This window comes from Cebus imitator, unplaced genomic scaffold, assembly GCF_001604975.1.
Source record: "Cebus imitator isolate Cc_AM_T3 unplaced genomic scaffold, Cebus_imitator-1.0 Scaffold359, whole genome shotgun sequence".
NCBI classification, from domain to species: domain Eukaryota; kingdom Metazoa; phylum Chordata; class Mammalia; order Primates; family Cebidae; genus Cebus; species Cebus imitator.
Window position 1 is genome coordinate 2294535 of NW_016107674.1, and position 20517 is coordinate 2315051.

Genomic DNA, 20517 nt, shown 5'->3' on the forward strand with positions numbered 1-20517 from the left:
TATTTAGGACAAAACAGACAAATCACCTAAGGAGTTATCAAAGTGATAAAAAATGACCTTAAAAGATTTGTTGGGGTTACCTTTAGATAATATCTCTAAGCTATTACCTGAAATAAGTGTTGGGAACAAATTAAAAGTAATATTTGATAACTGATAAAAGTCCTATCCTCACACTGCATTTCCTTCACACTGTGGCAATCCATTGTAACATTATTAAAGTATTTCAATATATATTTTATTTTTATAATAACGAATCTAATATTCTGTAATATCCTTTGGTTTGTTATATATCATTCATACATCACTCATTCCATTCACTTAAAGCATCATCTTCACCAGGCATTTCTGTTGGTGATTGGTCAAGAGAAGTTGAATCTTTGTATCTCACAGAACTCTGCTCGGATTGTACCTCAGGCGTTAAGATTTTTGCCCCCCAGAAAGACTTGACTGCTTCCCTGGAAGAAGAAACAAAAACCAAAAGCACTATATGAAGTGAAAACTAAAACTGAATAGATTTCTATATTTTCTACGTATAGAAATATATATGTGTGTGTGTGTGTGTGTGTGTGTGTATACCTGTATGTATATATTATATTTATGATACAAATATATATACAAGTACAAACATATATAACCTGTATATGTATTTGTACCTGTATATATATTATAGGCACATTATATTTATATTATAAAGGAAAGAAAAAGAATATAAACATATTTATGGCTACTGAACTGTATACTTTAAAATGGTAAAAATGATAAATTTTATATTCAAATTTTACCTCAATAAAGAATAAAATTTTTAAAAAACATAATGATAAAAATTACTATTTAAAATGTTCAACACCTACACTAAGGTTACATGACCATACCTACTCAGGAAAAAGAATTGGAAGACTGATTTTAAAAAACACTTTTACGGGGGTTGGGGGATCTGGGACATACTCCAAAAATAACATTTTTATGAAAACAACTGTTTTTGCTTAAAGTCTCGGTGGATTTTCTATAATACATAACAAAATCATTTTCCAGCCAATTCATTGTGATGATGCATCCAGCTGATGCATCACAAACTAAAAACGAATAATGAATAAAAAGGCACTTCTTAAAGAAGAGATAATATATAATATATATGTACCTATATTGTATAATATTATATATGTATATATAGTATATATGTGTACATATAGTATATATGTATTATGTGTGTATATATGGTATATATGTGTAAATATAGTATATATACTATATATATACAAGTCATATATGTGTATTATATATGTATATTTAATATATATGTGTATATAATATACAGGTTATATATGTATTACATGTACATGCATGTAAATATATATTACCTCTTCTCTAGTGTTTTTATTTTTAGTCTGTGATGCATATATATTACATATATGTATCATATATGTATACACATACACATGTGTATTATGTATATATACATACATGTATATATACATACACATGTATGTATGTATACCTATATGGTACAAATATATATTTGTATATATAGTACAAATATGCATACATAATATATATGATGATATTTATAACAGTTACATGAGTATTACACCCTGGTAAGTCTGAGGCCTTATATATATACATATTACATATATATGTGATACATATGCAATCATATGTAATATATACGCATCACAAACTAAAAGTAATGAATAAAAGGACATTTCTTAGATAAAAGGTAATATATATGTTATATATACATATATGTACATATGTATTATATAACCCATATATTATATACACATGTATTATACATTATGTATATATAGTATATACATATTTAGTACATATATACGACCTACATATATGCAATAATTGTATATATAATACAATAATACTGTACAATAATTTACATATACATTTAAAATATGCATGTATAAAATAAAAATATATAAAACATATATTACCTCTTCTCTAAGAAGTGCCTTTGTATTCATTATTCATTTTTAGTTTGTGATGCATCCGCTACAAATCAGTAATGAATAAAAAGACTTAGCAGGGTGTAATACTCGTGTAGGTATTACAAATATTGTCACACAAATGAATTAGTAAGTTACAATAACGAAGTTTTAGAATTGAGAGAACCACAACTGGACAAAATAAAACTTTTTAAAGCAATTAACATGGAAAATTATAAAAATTGCATTTAACAGCTCTCTCATGGTTGGAGAAGGAAGTCATGAGATTGTTTTTAAAAGCATCTACATAAAGAGATGGGGTAGCCTGAACTAGGGCAGTCACAGGAGTAATGAAAGGAAATGGACAGTTTCAAGACAACATGTAGGAGGCATCCTGGACAGGGCTTTACAATTCACAAGATGAGGAGGGAGACGAAGAGGAGGATGTCAATCAAGGGTGATGATGCATTCTGCCATTCACCTACCAATTTACAATTATGAAGATCAATATAAAGATTACAAATACACAGATAACGACTCCTATGGTCAGTACGAAAACTAAGATTGCGTCAGTGTCTGGTCGGCTTGATCTTCTCATCTGCAATTCTAGAGAAAACACACAAATCTAATGATTATCACTACTGAGGAAAAGGAAATGGGTATTTAAATTAAAACTTTATATTTGAAAAACAACTACAGAAAAATACAGAAATGCTTAGTGGAGAGAAAATTATTAATGATCTTGCTCTTCATGTTTGGAATGTCCTTTTCAAACACACAAAAAAGTTCAAAGAATTTGACAATGAACAGCCTGTGTTACCACCATCTAAATACTACCATTAACATTTTACAATTCATCTACCCATCCTTCTATCAGTTCATTAATCCATCTTACTTTTGATGCATTTTAATATAATTTGCAAATGTCAGTACGCTTCCGACCAAATTTTTCAGCAAGCATATCATTAACTGAGTTTTTCAGTTTTTTCTTTGAAGTAAAATTTTCATGCAACAAATTGCACAAAGATATTAAATGTACATTTGCTAGGTTTTGACAAAGGCAAACTCATATATGTAACTAAATGCTAGCCAAGATACAGAATATTACTATACCCCAGAAAGCTCCCTTGAACCTCTTCCTAATTAACCCCTTCCTCATCCTCCAGAGGCAACAAGTATCCTGATATTCTCTTCTACCATAGATTACCTCTGACTATTCTAGAACTACACACAAATGGAAACACACAGTAGGTAATCTCTTGTGTAAGGATTTGTTTACTCAGAATAATGTTTTAGAAATTCACCCATACTGTTATATGCAACTATCCTTTTTTTTATTACTAGGTATACTCCACAATTTGTTTACTCATCCTCCTACTGATGGATACCTAGGCTGTTCCAGTTGTGAGATATTATAAATAAAGCTGCCATGAACATTCTTATGCAAGTCATTTTGTAAATATATATCTTAATTTTTGGCTAAATATCTAAGAATCTGAGTGTGTTTAGCTTTGTGTGTTTAGCTTTCTAAGAAACCATGAGAACGTTCTCAAACTGATTATACTGACTGTACATGTTTTATAAATGTTTTCTACAAGATTTTGGCTTGCCTATTCATTATCCTAATGATTTCTGTTAATGAGCTGAAGTTTTTCATTTTGATGAAGTCTGATTTATTCAATGTTTCATTTTATGGTGATTGTTTTCTGAATTATGTCTAAGACACGTTTGCCTACTCCTGAATCATGCAAATATTCTCCTATATTTCTTTCCTAAAGCTTTATGGGTTTAGCTTTTACATTTAGGACTATGATACTTCTCTAATTTTTATATATGGTATAAGGAAGGAATTGAAGCTCATTGTTTTCCATACACATATCTACACCTCTCTCTCTCTCTTTAGGAAATGGGGTCTTTCTATATTGCCCAGGCTAGCCTTGAACTCCTGGGCTCAAGTGATCCTCCCACCTCAGCCTCCAAAGTAGCTAGGATTAGAGTCACACATCACTGCACCCAGCTCACACACCACTCTTACATCAAGCATTATCTCCCATAATTCTTTGCTCTTTCAGCAAATAAGGTTATTAAAGAGACAAAGCCAATCTACCATATGTATTATAGTATTGCTACATTGTAAACTGGTAAAAAGACAATTAATATAAAATATTACTTACTTTGTGAATTACATAGCTTTACTGTAGCTATTTTATGTCCCCAAATTCTGGAATCATAAAAGATTCATGGAAGAAAGAACTATAGAGATCATCTGATCCAACCATTGCATTATACAGATAAGTAAACCAAGGTCCAAAGAGGTTTAATTTGTACAAGCTATATTTGACTATTTAAATATTTTGATTTTTATAAGTATCACTCTGTCAGAGTAGTCTTCTATATGAGCAATCTCAACTGCTTATTTTTCTGGATTTGTTTCCCCTATCCATTAGATATCATGGAATATAAGTTTCCATTCTGCCTAGTAATTATAGAGCTATAAACTCAAGTTAGGGATCTCACTGAATAGTTCCAACTGTGCTAAAGAAATTCCATATATATTTATACTCCAACATTGTTGGATATTTAGAAATTTTTTATTTCAAAATAACTTCAGATTTACACAAGTGGTGACATTTTGAAAACTTAAATAAAAGACACCTTTTAGAACTGAAACCTGACAAGAAATGCAAAATTCATTTGTCCATTACTCTGCAGTGTTAGCTGAGAGAGGGTAGAGAGTGAGAAGCATGAATATTTTATTTATTACAGCGGTAATCTTGCAAGGGTCACCTAGATTATTTTTATAGGGAGCACTACACACTGGGGTCTGTTGGGGGGAAATAGGGGAGGGGCAGCGGGGGGTGGGGAGTTGGGGAGAGATAGCATGGGGAGAAATGCCAGATATAGGTGAAGGGGAGGAAGGCAGCATATCACACTGCCACGTGTGTACCTATGCAACAATCTTGCATGTTCTTCACATGCACCCCAAAACCTAAAATGCAATAAAAAAAATAAAAAAAAAATAGGCTCAATTTCCCATGGAAATATTTAATGAAAAATAGGCTAAATTTGATGCTCTCACTTTTTAGATAACCTAAGCTTATGTACTTATTAGTTTCTTAGGACTGCCATAACAAAGTACCATAAACTGGGTGACTTAAAAACAACAGAAATGTATTGTCTCACAGTTTTGGAGGCTAGAAATCTGAAAACAATGTGTTGGCAGGGCCATGCTGCCACCGAAGGTTCTCGGGGAAAGATCCTTCCTTGCCTCTTACAGCTTCTCAGCTTCTGGTAGGCTCAGACGTTCCTTGGCTTGTGGTAGCATAATTCCAATTTCTGTCTCCATTTTCACATGGCCATCTTCTCCTTTGTGTCTCTCTATGTCTTCGCCTGGTATCCCCAACCCTCCCGTGTGTGTGTGTGTACGCACAAGCATGCCCAAATATTCCCAAGGCCCACTCTGCTCTAGTACAACCACATCTTAACTAATTACATCTGCAAAAAACCCTATTTCCAAATACACTTACATCCTGAGTACTTCAAAGTATCTTTTTTAACAATGCCTAATTATGAAAGATAGCTATTGTGGGAGTGAAAAATCTGATATTTAATGAATGAATGAGAATTTTTCACTAGGGAAACCATATTTACCCTAAAAATATCTCAATTACATATTTGTTTCAAGCTAGTACTGTATTGTGTGGACATTTCTAGCCAAAACATTTGTTTGATTTCTAAACAGCCAAAGGGGTCTGTTGCAGTGGTATACCCAATTGTCATGTTTAAAGCAATTAATAAATACCAGAGTGTTCTAAAAACATTTTGTCAATCAGTGCATGTACTGAGATGGCAGAGCTACCCCACCATTCCTCGACTGCTATGAGAGAGAGAAGTTAACTTTGTCTCAATAAAGGCCTGACATTTTAGGGTCTGTGTTCCAGCCTTTAAAATATACACTACCAAATACATGCTCCCTTCTAATCATGAGAGGAGCTAACCACTGAATTGCCTTAACAGGGACCAAATAGTAGGGACAAAGACTGAGAATGGCTCCATACACTTTTAATATCATGAACGAGGGCTAGTTGAGACATTTTTTAGTGTGATGATGTTTTTATTCTCTTGCCTTTTTTAGAGCTTTATTGAAAATTATCCTTTTAATGACATCTGATATCTCAATAGAGGAGTAAGATTATTAGCTTTCACCATGAAGATGTTTCTAAACTCATTAAAGAGCATATCAAAGGAAGTTTAAATAGCAGTTTATTTTTTTAAATCACCCTAAAACACTTCAACCTGTTTTCAATAAAATGTGTTATATCGTGTGGTATCTCTAGACTACAGCAGAAATTCTTTCCTTTGGGTTCAGAAATAGCTTCAAGAAATCCAAACACTTTTTAAAAATTACATGTAACTTTTGGCATATTTGTATATGTGGACATTTTTCTGGAAAAAGGATCCTGAGCCTTGATAGGATTCTCAAAAGAACTTGTGACCAAGTCCCCACATCCTTAACAACAAAGATGACAACAACAATAAAAATGGTTAAGAGCAACACGACAAAAGGAAATACTTACCTGGATATGTAAGCCATCACAGATTAAATTGCAGATATGCCAATGGATCTATTTCACAAAGGAAATATGGTTTCTAATATGTAAAATTACATTCAGGACAATATTTTAATTTTGTGATATATATATTTTTTTGAGAACTGTATTATTGCTTCATCAAAAAACATTTGCTTTGGCCAGGTGTGGTGGCTCATGCCTGTAATCCCAGCACTCTCGGAGACCGAGGAGGGCAGATCACAAGGTCAAGAGATCGAGCCCATCCTAGCCAACATGATGAAACCCTGTCTCTACTAAAATATAAAAAAGTAGCCAGGCATGGTGGCAGGTGCCTGTAGTCCCAGCTACTTGGGAGGCTGAGGCAGGGGAATTGCTTGAACCTGGGAGGCAGAGCTTGCGGCGAGCTGAGATTGTGCCACTGCACTCCAGCCTGGCGACAGTCAGACTCCATCTCAAAAACAAACAAAAAATTTGCTTCAAATATGCAAAGCTTAAAGAGACATACTGTGACATCACATTTCTTAATTTTATTTATTTTACTGAATCAAAATTTTCATAAGCATCCATGAGAATTCCATTTATCCATTTTCACTTTTATAATGAAAGTAAAAGAAAGAATATAATTCAAGTTAGAGGACTGTTCTTTGAAGATACTTAAGAAATATGCCAGTTTCCTAAAGTGAGGCACTTGTGACTACTTTGTGAAAAAGAAATTAAAACCTTTGTAGAAAGGTCTAAATGATGTAAACCAGTGATTCTCAAAGTGTAGTCTCTGGATAAGCAGCAACAGCATTACCTGGGAACTTGTTAGAAATGGAAATTCTTGTTCCAGTCCCATCCCAGATCCACTGAATCAGAAACTACGAGGGCTAGAGATTGGTGTTTTAATCCTCCAAGTGATTTTAATGTTCTTTACAGTTTGGCATATAAGCAAACCAAGACATTGCTGGGCACTTACCATTACTCGTATAGACTGTGAATTTAATAGTTGCTACTATTTCATTATTATCCAATGTGTCACACTCGAAAGCCAAGGGGTGATTTTCCCTGCGTACTTCTAGGATTGCCGAATCATTTTCAAGTACAATAGATTGCTATTTAAAAAGAAAAAAAAATAACAAAGTATCAACATTCTTCATGTACACTCACCAGGAAACAATTTATTTCCCTTAAGGAAAGGAGGGCTACCATCTCTCTCAGCTTAGTTTAGTAATTAAAAATCTAAATGGATTTTCAGTCACACAATCCAGGCTTCAAATCCCAACCCGACCACTTCCTGCCTGTGTAAATGTGGACAAGTTACTCACTACATCTCAGTTACTTAGTTGTAAAAATGGATATAATGATAGTGATTACCTCATGAAATTGCTATATAGATTTAAAAAGGCTCTAGCACTTGGTGTTATGTATGGCACTTAATAAACCCTTAATTAATGTGACCCACTGTTATCACTATATAACTCCTACATAAGCTAATGAAAATCTTGCTTCCAAAATGGAATACTTTGTATAAAATGGACATCTTAAAGTTCTGATTACAGCTGGCCCTTGGACATATGTAAAGACTTAGTCCTGCTAAATAATGAAAAATTTCAAATTCCAAAATAATAAAGTTGTATAATTCTTAACTTCATTTTGGCAAACTGCTTTCAAAAAGAAAGTTTTCTGAAAGCCATCAGAATTGAGAAACAAATTTTATCACTCACTATAAAGCATGAGATTACATCCAGTCATTACTCACTTGGTCTGGCCTTACAAGTTTCCACATATATTTGAAACGATTTGCAGGAGATGTGTGAATACATGCCAGTGTAACACTTCCAAGACTTTCTGAAATTGGCTTACCCCCTGAAAAAACATTAAATACAGAAATACCATTGGGCCATTATAAATTGCTTTATACACGATACTCTTTTTTTTTTTTTTCTTTGAGACAGGGTCTGGTTTTGTTGCCCAGGCTGGAGTGCAGTGTGCAGTGGCATGATCTTGGCTCACTGCAACCTCTGCCTCCTTGGCTCAATCCATCCTCCCACATCAGCCTCCCAAGTGGCTGGGACTATAGGTACATGCCACCATTCCTGGCTAATTAAAAAAAAAATTTTTTTTTGTAGAGATGGGGTTTCACCATGTTACCCAGGCTGGTCTCAAACTCCTGAGCTCGAGTAATCCTCCTGCCTTGGACTCCCAAATTGCTAGGATTACAGGTGTCACAATACTACTTTAAAAAGCCACCTCCAGTTTTAAAAATCAACTATCTGATGGAAGTTATCAAACTTATAATTGGGAGTTTGAGTGTTGAGGAACAAAGCACTGATGGATGCAAAGATAAAGCCACCAAAAGGAGCACGTAAGGAGAAACCAGGGCTCTCCGTTCCTTATGCAGAATAAGGTGTAAAGAAGAAATAAGGGCAATTGACTTAATGATCTGTTAGGCTAAACTACGATATCAATTGGTGGCTTCCAATATTGGTTAGAGACTCCCATTAGAGATACCGAAATTTCAGAACAGCGTAATTTGATATAGAACAGCTGTCAAAGTTCTCAATTTAAAATTTACCAATCTACTGATAAAATGCCATGACCAAAGCATCAAAAGCATTTCAACACAAGATAGCCTCAACTCCAGACCCTATATACAGTAAGGCTCCAGTGTATTATAGAGAATATATGTTAAATTTTAGAAATCTCCGAAAAAATGTAAAGCAAAATCAGAAAGTTACTCAGAACTATAACTGTTTAAAGAAGTGGAATTTTAAATTTTATGATTTTCTTTCAGTATGCCAACTGGTTTCCTCCTTCTATTCAGTGGCAATATGAGGTGAAAAATATTTTCACAGAGTAAACTCTTCCCCACTGTTTCCCTCCAATATATAATTCAACTCACAGCCACAATCTATTGGTCCACGGCATTCTTCTACCCGTACAATACACTTGGATTCACCACCAGGGCATCCATTTGTTAATAAAACTTCTCTAATGCCAATACCTTTGGTTAAAAAAAAAAAAAGGCAAATGTTAAGAAAAAAACTAATTCCAGAGTCTCTTCACTTTCCCACCTAGGTCTTTTCTTGAGATTTTTCTTCTAATTTCAGAAATTAAGTTCCTAAATTCAGAATGAGAATACTTAAAATTTTTTTGGCTCTTCATTTTGAATTATTTCCTAAAACAGTATTTTCTGGTGTGAGTTACATGAAACACTAGTTCCTCTGGTTACCATAAGAAAAAGGATTCCATGATCATACACGTTTGAAAATGGTACATTAAATAAAATTAAAGGAACTGCTTTACTACAGAATTTTGGGGGAACTTTTTAATATGTTAGTAAATTAATATGCTATTGTATACATTTTCATTGATCTAAGATGTAAAAGTTTTACATTTTAACATCTTTTAAATCAGAATACATTTCATACATTTGATAACATTTCATAAATTAATCAGCAATATTTTTCCTTTATAGACTACATAAAGTGTAAGTCTATAAAGTCTTGGATTTGATGAAATACAGTGGTATACAATATTTCACAAATTTATTTGACCATGTAACTTTTTGGGGAAGCATGAAGGGAGCTTCTGGAGGAAAATTAAAAATTGCATTTTAGCATAAATGGTGTCGTTAAATATTTAGATTGGTAAAATGTCTGCATTAAATATAGAGGGGACAACCTATTAATGACCAAATCTCCATTTCCAACAAGATGCTCTCTTTAGATTGTCACACTTTTTTTGTAACAAGAAATTAATTTTCCTAACTGATCTCAGAATTCCAGAAAATGCTCCCATCACCAGAATTGGGAGAAATAACAAAATGCTAGATTAGCTAGCTACATGTTGAACTACATGTTGAACCATGTCCCATATTAAAGCAGGCTAAGAAAGAGTCCATTTTTACCTCCTTTTCTACCAGACTTCCTCTTCCAGCCCCTCTAAGATGTTATCTCAGAGGGAAAAGGAAAGTTGATGACTAGAGTTGTTTTATAACTGCTTCTCAAACTTGACGGTGCATGCAAATCACCTGGAGATCTTACTAAAATGCAAATTTTGATTTTGCTGTTTTTGAATGAGTTTGAGATTCTGCAGTTCTAACAAGCTCCCAGGTGATACTGATGCAGTCTGTGGACCGCACTTTGAATAGTAAGGGAGAAGACTCCTCATGAAACAAGAAAATGGAAGGATGGAAGGAAGAAGGTCTTTGGTTAAGATAGATGACTGAGAATGTATGGCTCCACTTGAATTTATAAAAGATTCTTTTTTTGAGATGGAGTCTTACTCTGTCACCCAGACTGGAGTGCAGTGGCATGATCTCAACTCATTGCAACCTCTGCCTCCCAGGTTCAAGTGATTCTCCTGCTTCAGCCTCCTGAATAGCTGGGATTTACAGGCATGCACTACCACACCTGGCTAATTTTTGTAATTTTAGTAGAGATGGGGTTTCACCATGTTTTTCAGCTTGGTCTCGAACTCGGATGACCTTATGATCCACCTGCCTCGGCCTCCCAAAGTGGTGGGATTATAGGCGTGAGACACCACACCTGGCCTAAAAGATTCTTTAGAAGCACAGCCTTAATTCTGAAGTGCATAGTTTTTTTGTTTTTGTTTTTTGAGAAGGAGTCTTGCACCGTTGCCCTGGCTGAAGTGCAGTGGCACAATCTCAGCTCACTGCAACCTCTGCCTCAAGAGATTGGCCTCCCAAGTAGATGGGATTACAGGTGCTCGCCCCACCATGCCCAGCTAATCTTTTTTTTCGCATTTTTAGTAGAGATGGGGTTTCACTATGTTGGTCAGGCTGGTCTCAATCTCTTGACTTTGTGATCCACCTGCCTCAGCCTCCCAAAGTGCTGGGATTACAGGCATGAGCCACCGTGCCCAGTGTGCATAAATATTTTTAAAGCAGGTATTTCATGTATTTATTTACTTAGCTAAATACAGTTCACTGAGATGCATGTAGGTGTGAGATTTTCTGTAATACCAAGTAACATCTAAAAATCTGCCTGGATATAAAAGAAAACTTTTTGACTGCTAAAATATTGTTTCAGAAGTTAAACAGGATTTTCATCAAGGCATTTTTCTCTTCTAGTTCTAAATAGAAAGGTTTTTAACATTTTGGGCATGGAATACTGCTTTTTCTGGTTTATTTTTTTCCTTATAACTTATTACCATTTGACACATAACATGTTTTACATATTTATGTGTCCACTCTTACTAAAATATGCATTGCTTGGGGGCAGAGAGTTTTGCCTACTTTGCTTATATCCCTAGCATCTGTAACAATGCCAGGCACATAGTAGGCAAACAATTTTTAAATGGAAAAAAAATCATTTGAGTGAATACAGTTCCTAAACTTCTCTTTAAATAATAGAAAACGATGTCAATTATTTGAACTATCATAAAAATAATTCTCTAACTCTGAAAATTTCTGAACTAAGCAGCTAAACAAAGACATAAACTACAAATAAATAACTGCAGGCTTACTACATGGATTTCTCTCATTTTGTGACTCTGACTTACTAAGAAATTAAGGTTAAATTAAAAAACAGGTTAACACAATTTTAAGAGATAGAAAGAATAGTGGTTGCCTGGAGCTGGGAGGAGGGAGAAATGGAGAGTTAGCGTTTAATGGGTATTTGAGTTTGACATAATAAAAAAGTTCTAGAGATGGGCAGTTGTGTTGGTTGCACGAGAATGTGAATGTGCTTAAGTCCACGGAATTGTACATTTAAAATGGCTAAAATGGTAAATTTTATGTTGGGTGTATTGTACCACAATTTTAAAAAGCTTCTCCAAATAAAAACAATTCAGGTGTGATTTTTGATGCCCCTACCTCCATGAAATTCATTCTGATCTAGACTAGAGCTGCTTGAATTTTGTCTTCTTATCATCTGATGATTGTTCCCTTTTCTCTCTCACCACTGTTTTCTTTCCAAGGCAGGTTCTATTTAGAGTAAACTTAATTTCATCGTGAATTATCTATGGTCTTCTCAGCACCCTGGTCTACAGCACTGGTTATCAAAGGATAGTCCTCTAACTAGCAGCATCAACTTCATTGTAAACTTGTTAGAGAAATTTTATGTCCAATTTCTATCCATGGAATGATCAGACTAAGTCATGTTCTCTGAATATTATCCTCCCAACAAACCCAATACTTCTTTTCTCCAAAACATGACACATAAATTGGAGAAATGTAGAATATATAATGGACTATTACAACTAAGTAAATTCTTGATAAATTTGCCAACACAATATGTGGGAAGACATCTGTGAGATGCGTCGGAAAAGCTTTCATCTTCTGAACATCTGTGAGATAGAGAAAATTTTACTTTGCCAAAAAAATATAGGGAGCTGGCTTAAAATAAGATTTAGAGATTACAGACTGAAAATATCTTACAGTTTAAAGCAATCAGTCTGAGCTTTGTGTATACATTATAAGTATTAGAAACAAAAGATGCATGAAAGTACACAAGTTACAAATAAAAAGTTGCACACTATCTGCTTTTACCTTTCCTCCCCCCACCCAATTACAACATGGTTTATTCATCTGTTCAATACTACTTACCACATGTAACGGTGCACATTCCAAATTCTACTTCTTTGACTACGTTCCTATTTGAAACTAAACATAAAGGGTAAAGATACATTATTTAATTATATGAAAACTTTTCTAAGTGAAACATCTCTTACTTGGAGATCAAAAACTTGTGTAATATATGGGAAGCAAACATTTTTTAAGTTTTCCATTTAAATCAGAAAGCAATGACATTCTTAGTACTGTTAATGTCTAAATCAAAAGAATCTCAAAGCTCTAAAGAAGTCCATCAAATCAGGAAATAACCTAATAGGAAGGTTTATATTTAAACTTTGTGTATACCTTAAAATTTTTTTCATCAGTTGACATACAGTGAGTTAAAATTTGATAAAGGGTCAGAAAAACATATAAAGGCCTATCAGTTCTAGAAACCAATTTTTTCCTATTCTCCATTTTCCAAAATTGAGAATATAATTTCCATTCAAAAAGAAGTCATTAACCATTGTTCATTAAAATGATAAAAGTTATAGATTAGTTCTACTCCCCAGGTTAAGATGGTAAATGCAAATATTTCTAAGAATTTATTTCAACACTTTAGCAGGTTAGTATAGGAATATATCACTATTAAGAAATTAAACTTTGTTGGTTCCAAATCATGTTTCTCTTTTTCTAATCATTCTGAAGTTTGGCATAGAATTCCACTAGCTATAGCATATAAGCAATTCTTCAGCTCAAATTAGGACCAAAATCTCAATAGAAAAAATTATAAAGTGAGGTGTTAGAAGATGACTTTTAAAAGGCATTGTACCCTAGGACAACAAATCACATGGAAAACACATTGAACTGGAGTCCAAAGAGCTGCTTCTATCACTAATTAGCTGTTTGTGTTTGAGCAAATTAATTAAATGCTGTCAGGCTTAGTTAACCCTTCTGCAAAATTTGGAAAGGAAAATCCATCTCATTTGATTGTCGTAAGAATTAAATAGGATAATGTGTGTGAAAGCATTCTATAAATTGTTTAGTACTACAAACATACTTAAGATATAATTATCCAATTTAAACCCATTTTGCACTTATTAATGCTAAGATTTTTTTCCTATTTTGATTATGGTAAAACCTCAATAGTTTCATAAACACTCCTATTCTATACTTACAAGCACCAAATACAGTTTTTTGTTTTTGTTTCTTTTTGAGACAGAGTCTCTCTTGCTCTGTTGCCCAGGCTGGATTGCAGGGGCATGATCTCAGCTCATTGCAACCTCGACCTCCCAGGCTCAAGTGATTCTTCTGCCTCAGCATCCTGAGTAGCTGAGAATATAGGCATGCACCACCACGCCCCGCTGATTTTTGTATTTTTAGTAGAGACAGGGTTTCACCATGTTGGCCAGGCTGGTCTCAAACTCCTGACCTCAAATGATCCACCAGCCTCAGCCTCCCACAGTGCTAGGATTACAGGTGTGAGACACTGTGCCTGGCCCCAGTATAGGTGAATACTCAGTAAGCACCTGATACACATAAGTAAATCAATATTGACTTTATTAAGTCATTTCTTTAATAAAAATTTAAAAAGAATATCATGATTTAGACTATCATGATGATCCATTTTGAATTGTGGAATGCTTAGACACCTTCTACTGGCACATTATGAGATACAAATTAAAAACCAAATCCTGAACACAGAAAGCATGGATAACAGAATGGGTGCTGCACTACTTTTAAATATAAACTTTTTTTCAAAAACCGTTAGTTAATCACTACCTATTCTACTTTGGGAAAGTTGTTCAATTTCTTCCAACTCGTTTCCTTAAAGAAAAAAAAATGAGATTAAATAAGGAAGTCTCTAAAGTCCCTTTCAGCTTTAATATTCTATGATGTATTGAGTGTCCCTTAGATTACCCAGTAACTTTTTTAAAAAATGAGAATCCCACAATGGTGGGTCAGGAGAAATGTATGTAACTGAACTTCACTACGGCATTTGTCAAAATTTCCTGTTATAAACCTATGAATAGTAAGAAAATATGTGGTCTAAATGTCAATAAAGTTTTATGTGTAACTGTTTAAACTTTAAGGCCACAGATGTTAATTAACTAGTTGGTATTAATATGGTAGGAGTGATGTGTCACAGGGCTCTGTCCTGTTCAACATTTTTATTAATGACCTGGAAAAAGATGCTGTTATCACGCTGACTGAATCTAGAATTCTGCAAAGCTAGAAAGGATAGCAAATACATTTGATGACATATCTGGATCTAAAAATGACAGAGTAAAATAATGGGCAGATCTAACAAACAATATGAAACTTTTCAGGAATAAAGTCCTTCACATATAGCTGAACATACAGCTGAAAAGTCAGCTGTCCAAAACTATTTTATGGGTTGTCTTAATTTGATAGGACAGTTAAAAATGAGTGGAGAATACAATAGTGAATTCAATAGGAGTCAAAGATGTGCTGAGGCTTCCCTAAAAATCTACTGGGTCTTAGACTACACTAATAAAAGCCTGGCATCCACAGTGATGAGGATAATGATCTTGCTCTTTTAGCTGTGGCCAGGTCCTGAAATATTCTCTTCAGTTCTGGATAGCACACGGTAACTCTGGGTTATCATCAAGGTACAATTTTAGTTTTTCAGTTTCTGAGAGTTGATTTGTTAGGTTGGTATTTTATGACTTTTATCCTTCCTTAGAATTATTCCAAAGACAAAAGGAACATATATTTGTATAGGATAAAACCCATTGTATAGAATACAACTTTCTATTTTGCAATTATTGTGTAGGTCTATCAGATCCTTTTTATAAATCTAAGGCCATACCTGTATAAAAGATATATTTAAAAGGTGTATTAAAGTATAACAAGGTATAACAAAAGTATAAGGATATAAATCTAACATCTTAATGATTTTTTCTTTATCTTGAAACATTGTGATATTTCATCATCCATAATGATGGTATTACTCATTATTTTCAAGTACACTTTTCAAATGACTAAAATTTAAAAATGAAAGAATGATTGGAATTGCCTAGAAAACTAATGTAATTGTGAAATAATTACACTAACACAGGCTATTACAACATCCTGTGTTTTCATATTGCTTTGCCCAAGGTATTGCATCATCTTTCAAAATGTAAAAGAAGTCTAGAGGTATCCTCCTTGTAGTCTATTTTGGGCTTTTATTGAACACAGTTGAGATCTCACAATTTTTCATTTTTTGCCCATAATGGCAAAGAGAAGAAAACTGACAGAGAAAACCATTTCACAATTATTGAACAAATCAGAAGATGAAGAGACAGATAACACTTTAGATGCTAATGATAATGAAATTAATTGTATAAGCAAAATCTCAATGAGAGATGATAGATGAATATACTAGATGAATTTTCTCTAACTTAAGAATTTATGAGTAAACATTACATTTCTGGGGATGAAAAGAATATATGGTATTATCATGTAGTTAGCATTTCAACGGGAAAGATTTGATCCTGAAATATACTGTGACAGTAACTCATACCATACTGTTTTGCTAAAAGGATGTGGACAGTATTCTTTCTTTTTTATAACGGTTATGTACCAACATTTATTTGCCAAGGTTTGTAAATGAACATATTGTGATGAAAGATATGTATATAAAGGTGACTGAAAGAAAAGATTATGTAGAAATGAATAAAATTCATTGGATCAATCATTCTAATGGGTGTTTATAAATCTAAAGATGAAAATATTTTCCAATTATGAAGAAAAGATGGCTTTCTCTTTAACAAAATATGTGTCTTTGTAGTTTTCAAAAGTGTTGGTCTTTTTTTGACAAGTGCAAAAAGAACCAAGATTAATGATAAGCTAGAATCTATTACAGATGCACTGAAAATCTGGAATCAGTATTAACATGACGAATGCATTCCAAGTTCATGCTTAATCATTGAACACTCAGTTGTATTCAAAGTACTTTGGCCAGGGTACATACACCTTCAAAACTAGGAGAGATGGAATAAAAATTTGAATTTTTCTATGTTTAAATTCTTATTGAAATTTCTAACAAAGTTGTTTTCACTATTCCTTTATTCTTATTTGTAAATTATTTTTAAATGACTTAAAAACAATTTAAAGCTCCACTGGATAGTAAATGGGGATGTTTCTACTGATCCACTGAGGCTTAAGGGGACAGTGCAGGCCAGGCACAGTGGCTCACGCCTGTAACCCCAGCACTTTGGGAGGCTGAGGCAGGTGAATCTGGGAGGCTGAAGCAGATGAATGACGAGGTCAGGAGTTCAAGACCAGCCTGGCCAAGATAGTGAAACCCTGTCTCTACTAAAAATACAAAAATGAGCCAGGCACAGTGGCAAGCGCCTGTAATCCCAGCTATCCAGGAGGCAGAGGCAGGAGAATCACTTGAACCCGGTGGGGCAGAGGTTGCAGTGAGCTGAGACTGCGCCACTGCACTCCAGTCTGGGCGACAGGTAAGACTCCATCTCAAAAAAAGGGGTGGGGGGTGGGGATGGGACAGTACAAATTTCAATAATGGTCCTGGAAATTTTCAAACCTCTAACACCTCAGATGTTTAAAGTTTTGGATTCTCACTCTCCCCAGGAAAAAGCACCTATGCATGGAATTGTATGTTTTAAATCCCAGATAGTAATGGATTCCTTGAAGTCCGTAAAAGAGAAAACTGAGACTCTGAAAGGATAAGTAACTAACCTACATTTTAATTTGAATGTAAGACATTATAACTTTATTGCCTGAGGTTAGCCTAAGTAATATTTAGCATTTTATAGCTAGAAGTATTTCTTGACCAGTTTAATACTAAAATTGTTAATTCAATTACTTTAAAGGGAATGAAGCAATAGCTACTATGCTTTAGAACATGTTCTCTTCTTTCCTAGTCATCTTTCTTTTTCACATTTCCGAAGTCAAGGATCTTTTTAAGCTCTCTGTAGTGTCATGTTACAAGGCCGTGCAAACCTCGATCCCACTATTAACCTCAAGACAGTCCATTTCTTTCTGTTGGTGCTGAGGGTCAATATCAGTAAATAAACGAAAGGCTAGCAAACATAGCAGTCACTCTATATGTACAGACTAAAGAGATGTGAGATGCAAATGATATTAAAAGAACCTGAACTGGGTCATTTACAAGGGAAGGGAAACATCTTTCTTGAGAAGGCAGCAAACTTGCAGCTGACCTTGTACCTGCTAGAATGTGAGTTACTAATCAATATGACATGTACAACGGCTTGTCAAATTTTATTACTTAATGAGCCAGCAGAAAAAAAGCAAATGTATGTACCAAGCAGAAGTTCATTGTTCCTTTGGTTAACATGTAGCATCTAACAAAACCACTAGTTGGATCTCTTAACAGGTGTTTTCTACTGCTCTCTTTGTCTGAGGCTACACATACCAATTGAACTCCACAATGCAGAGGTGCTCAAGGCTAGGAGCTGCAGGAAGCTGCTACGGGGCTTCTGAGCAGCTTTGTCGACACACTGGTCTATCTAGATGTGTCATCGTAAAGGGGGATTCTGAATTCCATTGCACCCCCAAGTGCAAATGTGGAAATCAAGCAATGTGGAACTTGGAAAAAAAATCTATGGAAAGGGAAAATGACTGCAAGAGGAGTCAAAATGATTTCTCTCGGTGGAAGCCCACCTCCCACCCTTAAATATATATATATATATATATATATATATATATATATATATATTTTTTTTTTCCCCCCCTTGTCCAAAGCAATATTTAGAAGTATTTCCATAGCAATTTCTATATACGTGCTTATCTGTGTATCTTGCTGTGGCCTGGGAGAATGAACACATTCTTCTCCAAAGCCTTAAGATGCAAGAAACAAACTCGGGGCTGAGGCTATGCGAGAGAGCTCTCTGGACGTTAACACCGATAATTCTCCTTGTTTTCGGGCAAAGAGCAGGCTTTTGCTCCGTCAAGAGAGGCCTCCGCGTGCCCGCCAAGGGGCCTCCCGCCCTCACCATCGTCCTCGGTTTCGGGTGGGGCGTCGTTCTCCGCGGTCTCGCTGTCGTTGTTTTCCGTCTCCTCCTCGCCCTCGCCCGGGCCTTCGCGAGCTAGGCCGGCATCCTGGACCGCGGCGGTGACGTTGGTCCCTCTCGCGGACTGGAGGCCCGCCAGGAGCAGCCAGCCTACTGTCAGCAGCAGCCCAACGGGGCAGCCCGTGCCCCCGGGGCTCATGGTTCTCGGCCCCGAAGGCCGTCTGAGGCGCAGTTGCAGCCGCGGCTCCTGAGAGCAGGTGCGTCCAAGAGAGGTGCGACGCCCCGCCCGCAGCCACCTGGCTCCGAATCCCCCATAGCGCCCAGGCAACCATTGAGGCGTCACGGTTTGTCACCACCTTCTGTCTGCGAGGCCGCGCCAGATTTGGGCGTCTGGAACCCGCGCGGAGCTGGGCGGTGGGGGTGCGCAAGCCGGGACGCGACGAGGAGCCGCGGGCGTCACGCCCCTAAGAGGGGATGGCGCCCTTCCCCGCAACCGGAAGTCCCTGCCCAGGGCGCTTCCTCCAGCCTTCCCGGTGTGGTCGGCATTGCTGTCAGGTGCTCCCTCTGCCTCAGTTGATGGAGGGACCCTTCAGCCCCTTCTTTCACCCTGCCTGCTTTCGTCTAAGACTTTTTTTTTCATACATTGTTTACCCTTCCTCAAACTAGACTTCTTAGCCCTCACATACTCTGCGTGACTTGGTTTCGAAATTTCTTATCCAGAATATCCAATTTGGGATGTATTGAGAAGGACTTGATTTCTTCTTTGGGATTAGAATAATAGACTTTGAGTAGGAAGAAATTTAGAAATCATCTGATACTCCAGACCCCTCATTTTTAAGTGAGTAGATTAAGAATCAGAGAGATTAAATGACTTGCCCAAAACCATCCTGCAAATTATTTACCAAACTGGAGCTCATAGTCACATCTCCTGGGTGCTCACTTGATGATCAGTGATTCTTATGATTCAAGGTTAACAACGAAGAGGCTTTTAGTGGGGATGATTGGGAGTTCAAGTGCTGAAAAGTTAGGGTTGACTTTTTGATTCTGTTATTACAAATTTTATCTCATCTAGTAGTCACAATATGGTTGGTTGTTGTTTTTGAAAAGAAACATAGGGTGTCATACTTTGAGGCTTAATGTTTAAATTCCTATGACAAGTGAGATGAAAGTGAACTTGCATATACTCTGGCTTTGGGGATATTTGAATATCTAGTCTCAGCAGACTAACAGATAAGCAGCTAACAGAAAAGTATTAAGAGATTCTTCAGAGGCACTTATTTGTAACAAAATAGGTTATTTGAAGCAGAAGTTGAAATTTTTTTATTTGAACATTTTCTCCGGCAAAGTCTTCTAGTTTTGAAAACACAGGGACTGCTAAACATCCTCGGTATTAAGGTTCGAATTATTATTGGTGAGAAGTCTCTGGGAACATTTACCTCAATTAAAATACCATAAAATAATAGCACTTGACAAGATTATGAGGGACATTAACATGGGAAATTTAGAGA

At 35.6% G+C, this 20517-nt stretch overlaps 1 protein-coding gene across 1 annotated transcript; it reads right to left on the reverse strand.

Moving 5' to 3' along the window:
• Positions 1 to 213: 213 nt before the first annotated feature.
• Positions 214 to 19390, reverse strand: SPACA1 (sperm acrosome associated 1). Its single transcript, XM_017506815.2, has 7 exons — positions 18992 to 19390; positions 13059 to 13115; positions 9390 to 9491; positions 8247 to 8353; positions 7464 to 7599; positions 2420 to 2540; positions 214 to 455 (listed from the first exon to the last, which is right to left on the reverse strand). The coding sequence occupies exons 1-7, from the start codon at positions 19206 to 19208 to the stop codon at positions 302 to 304; spliced, it is 894 nt and encodes a 297-aa protein (XP_017362304.1). The 5' UTR covers positions 19209 to 19390; the 3' UTR covers positions 214 to 301.
• Between the last annotated feature and the right edge of the window lie 1127 nt (positions 19391 to 20517).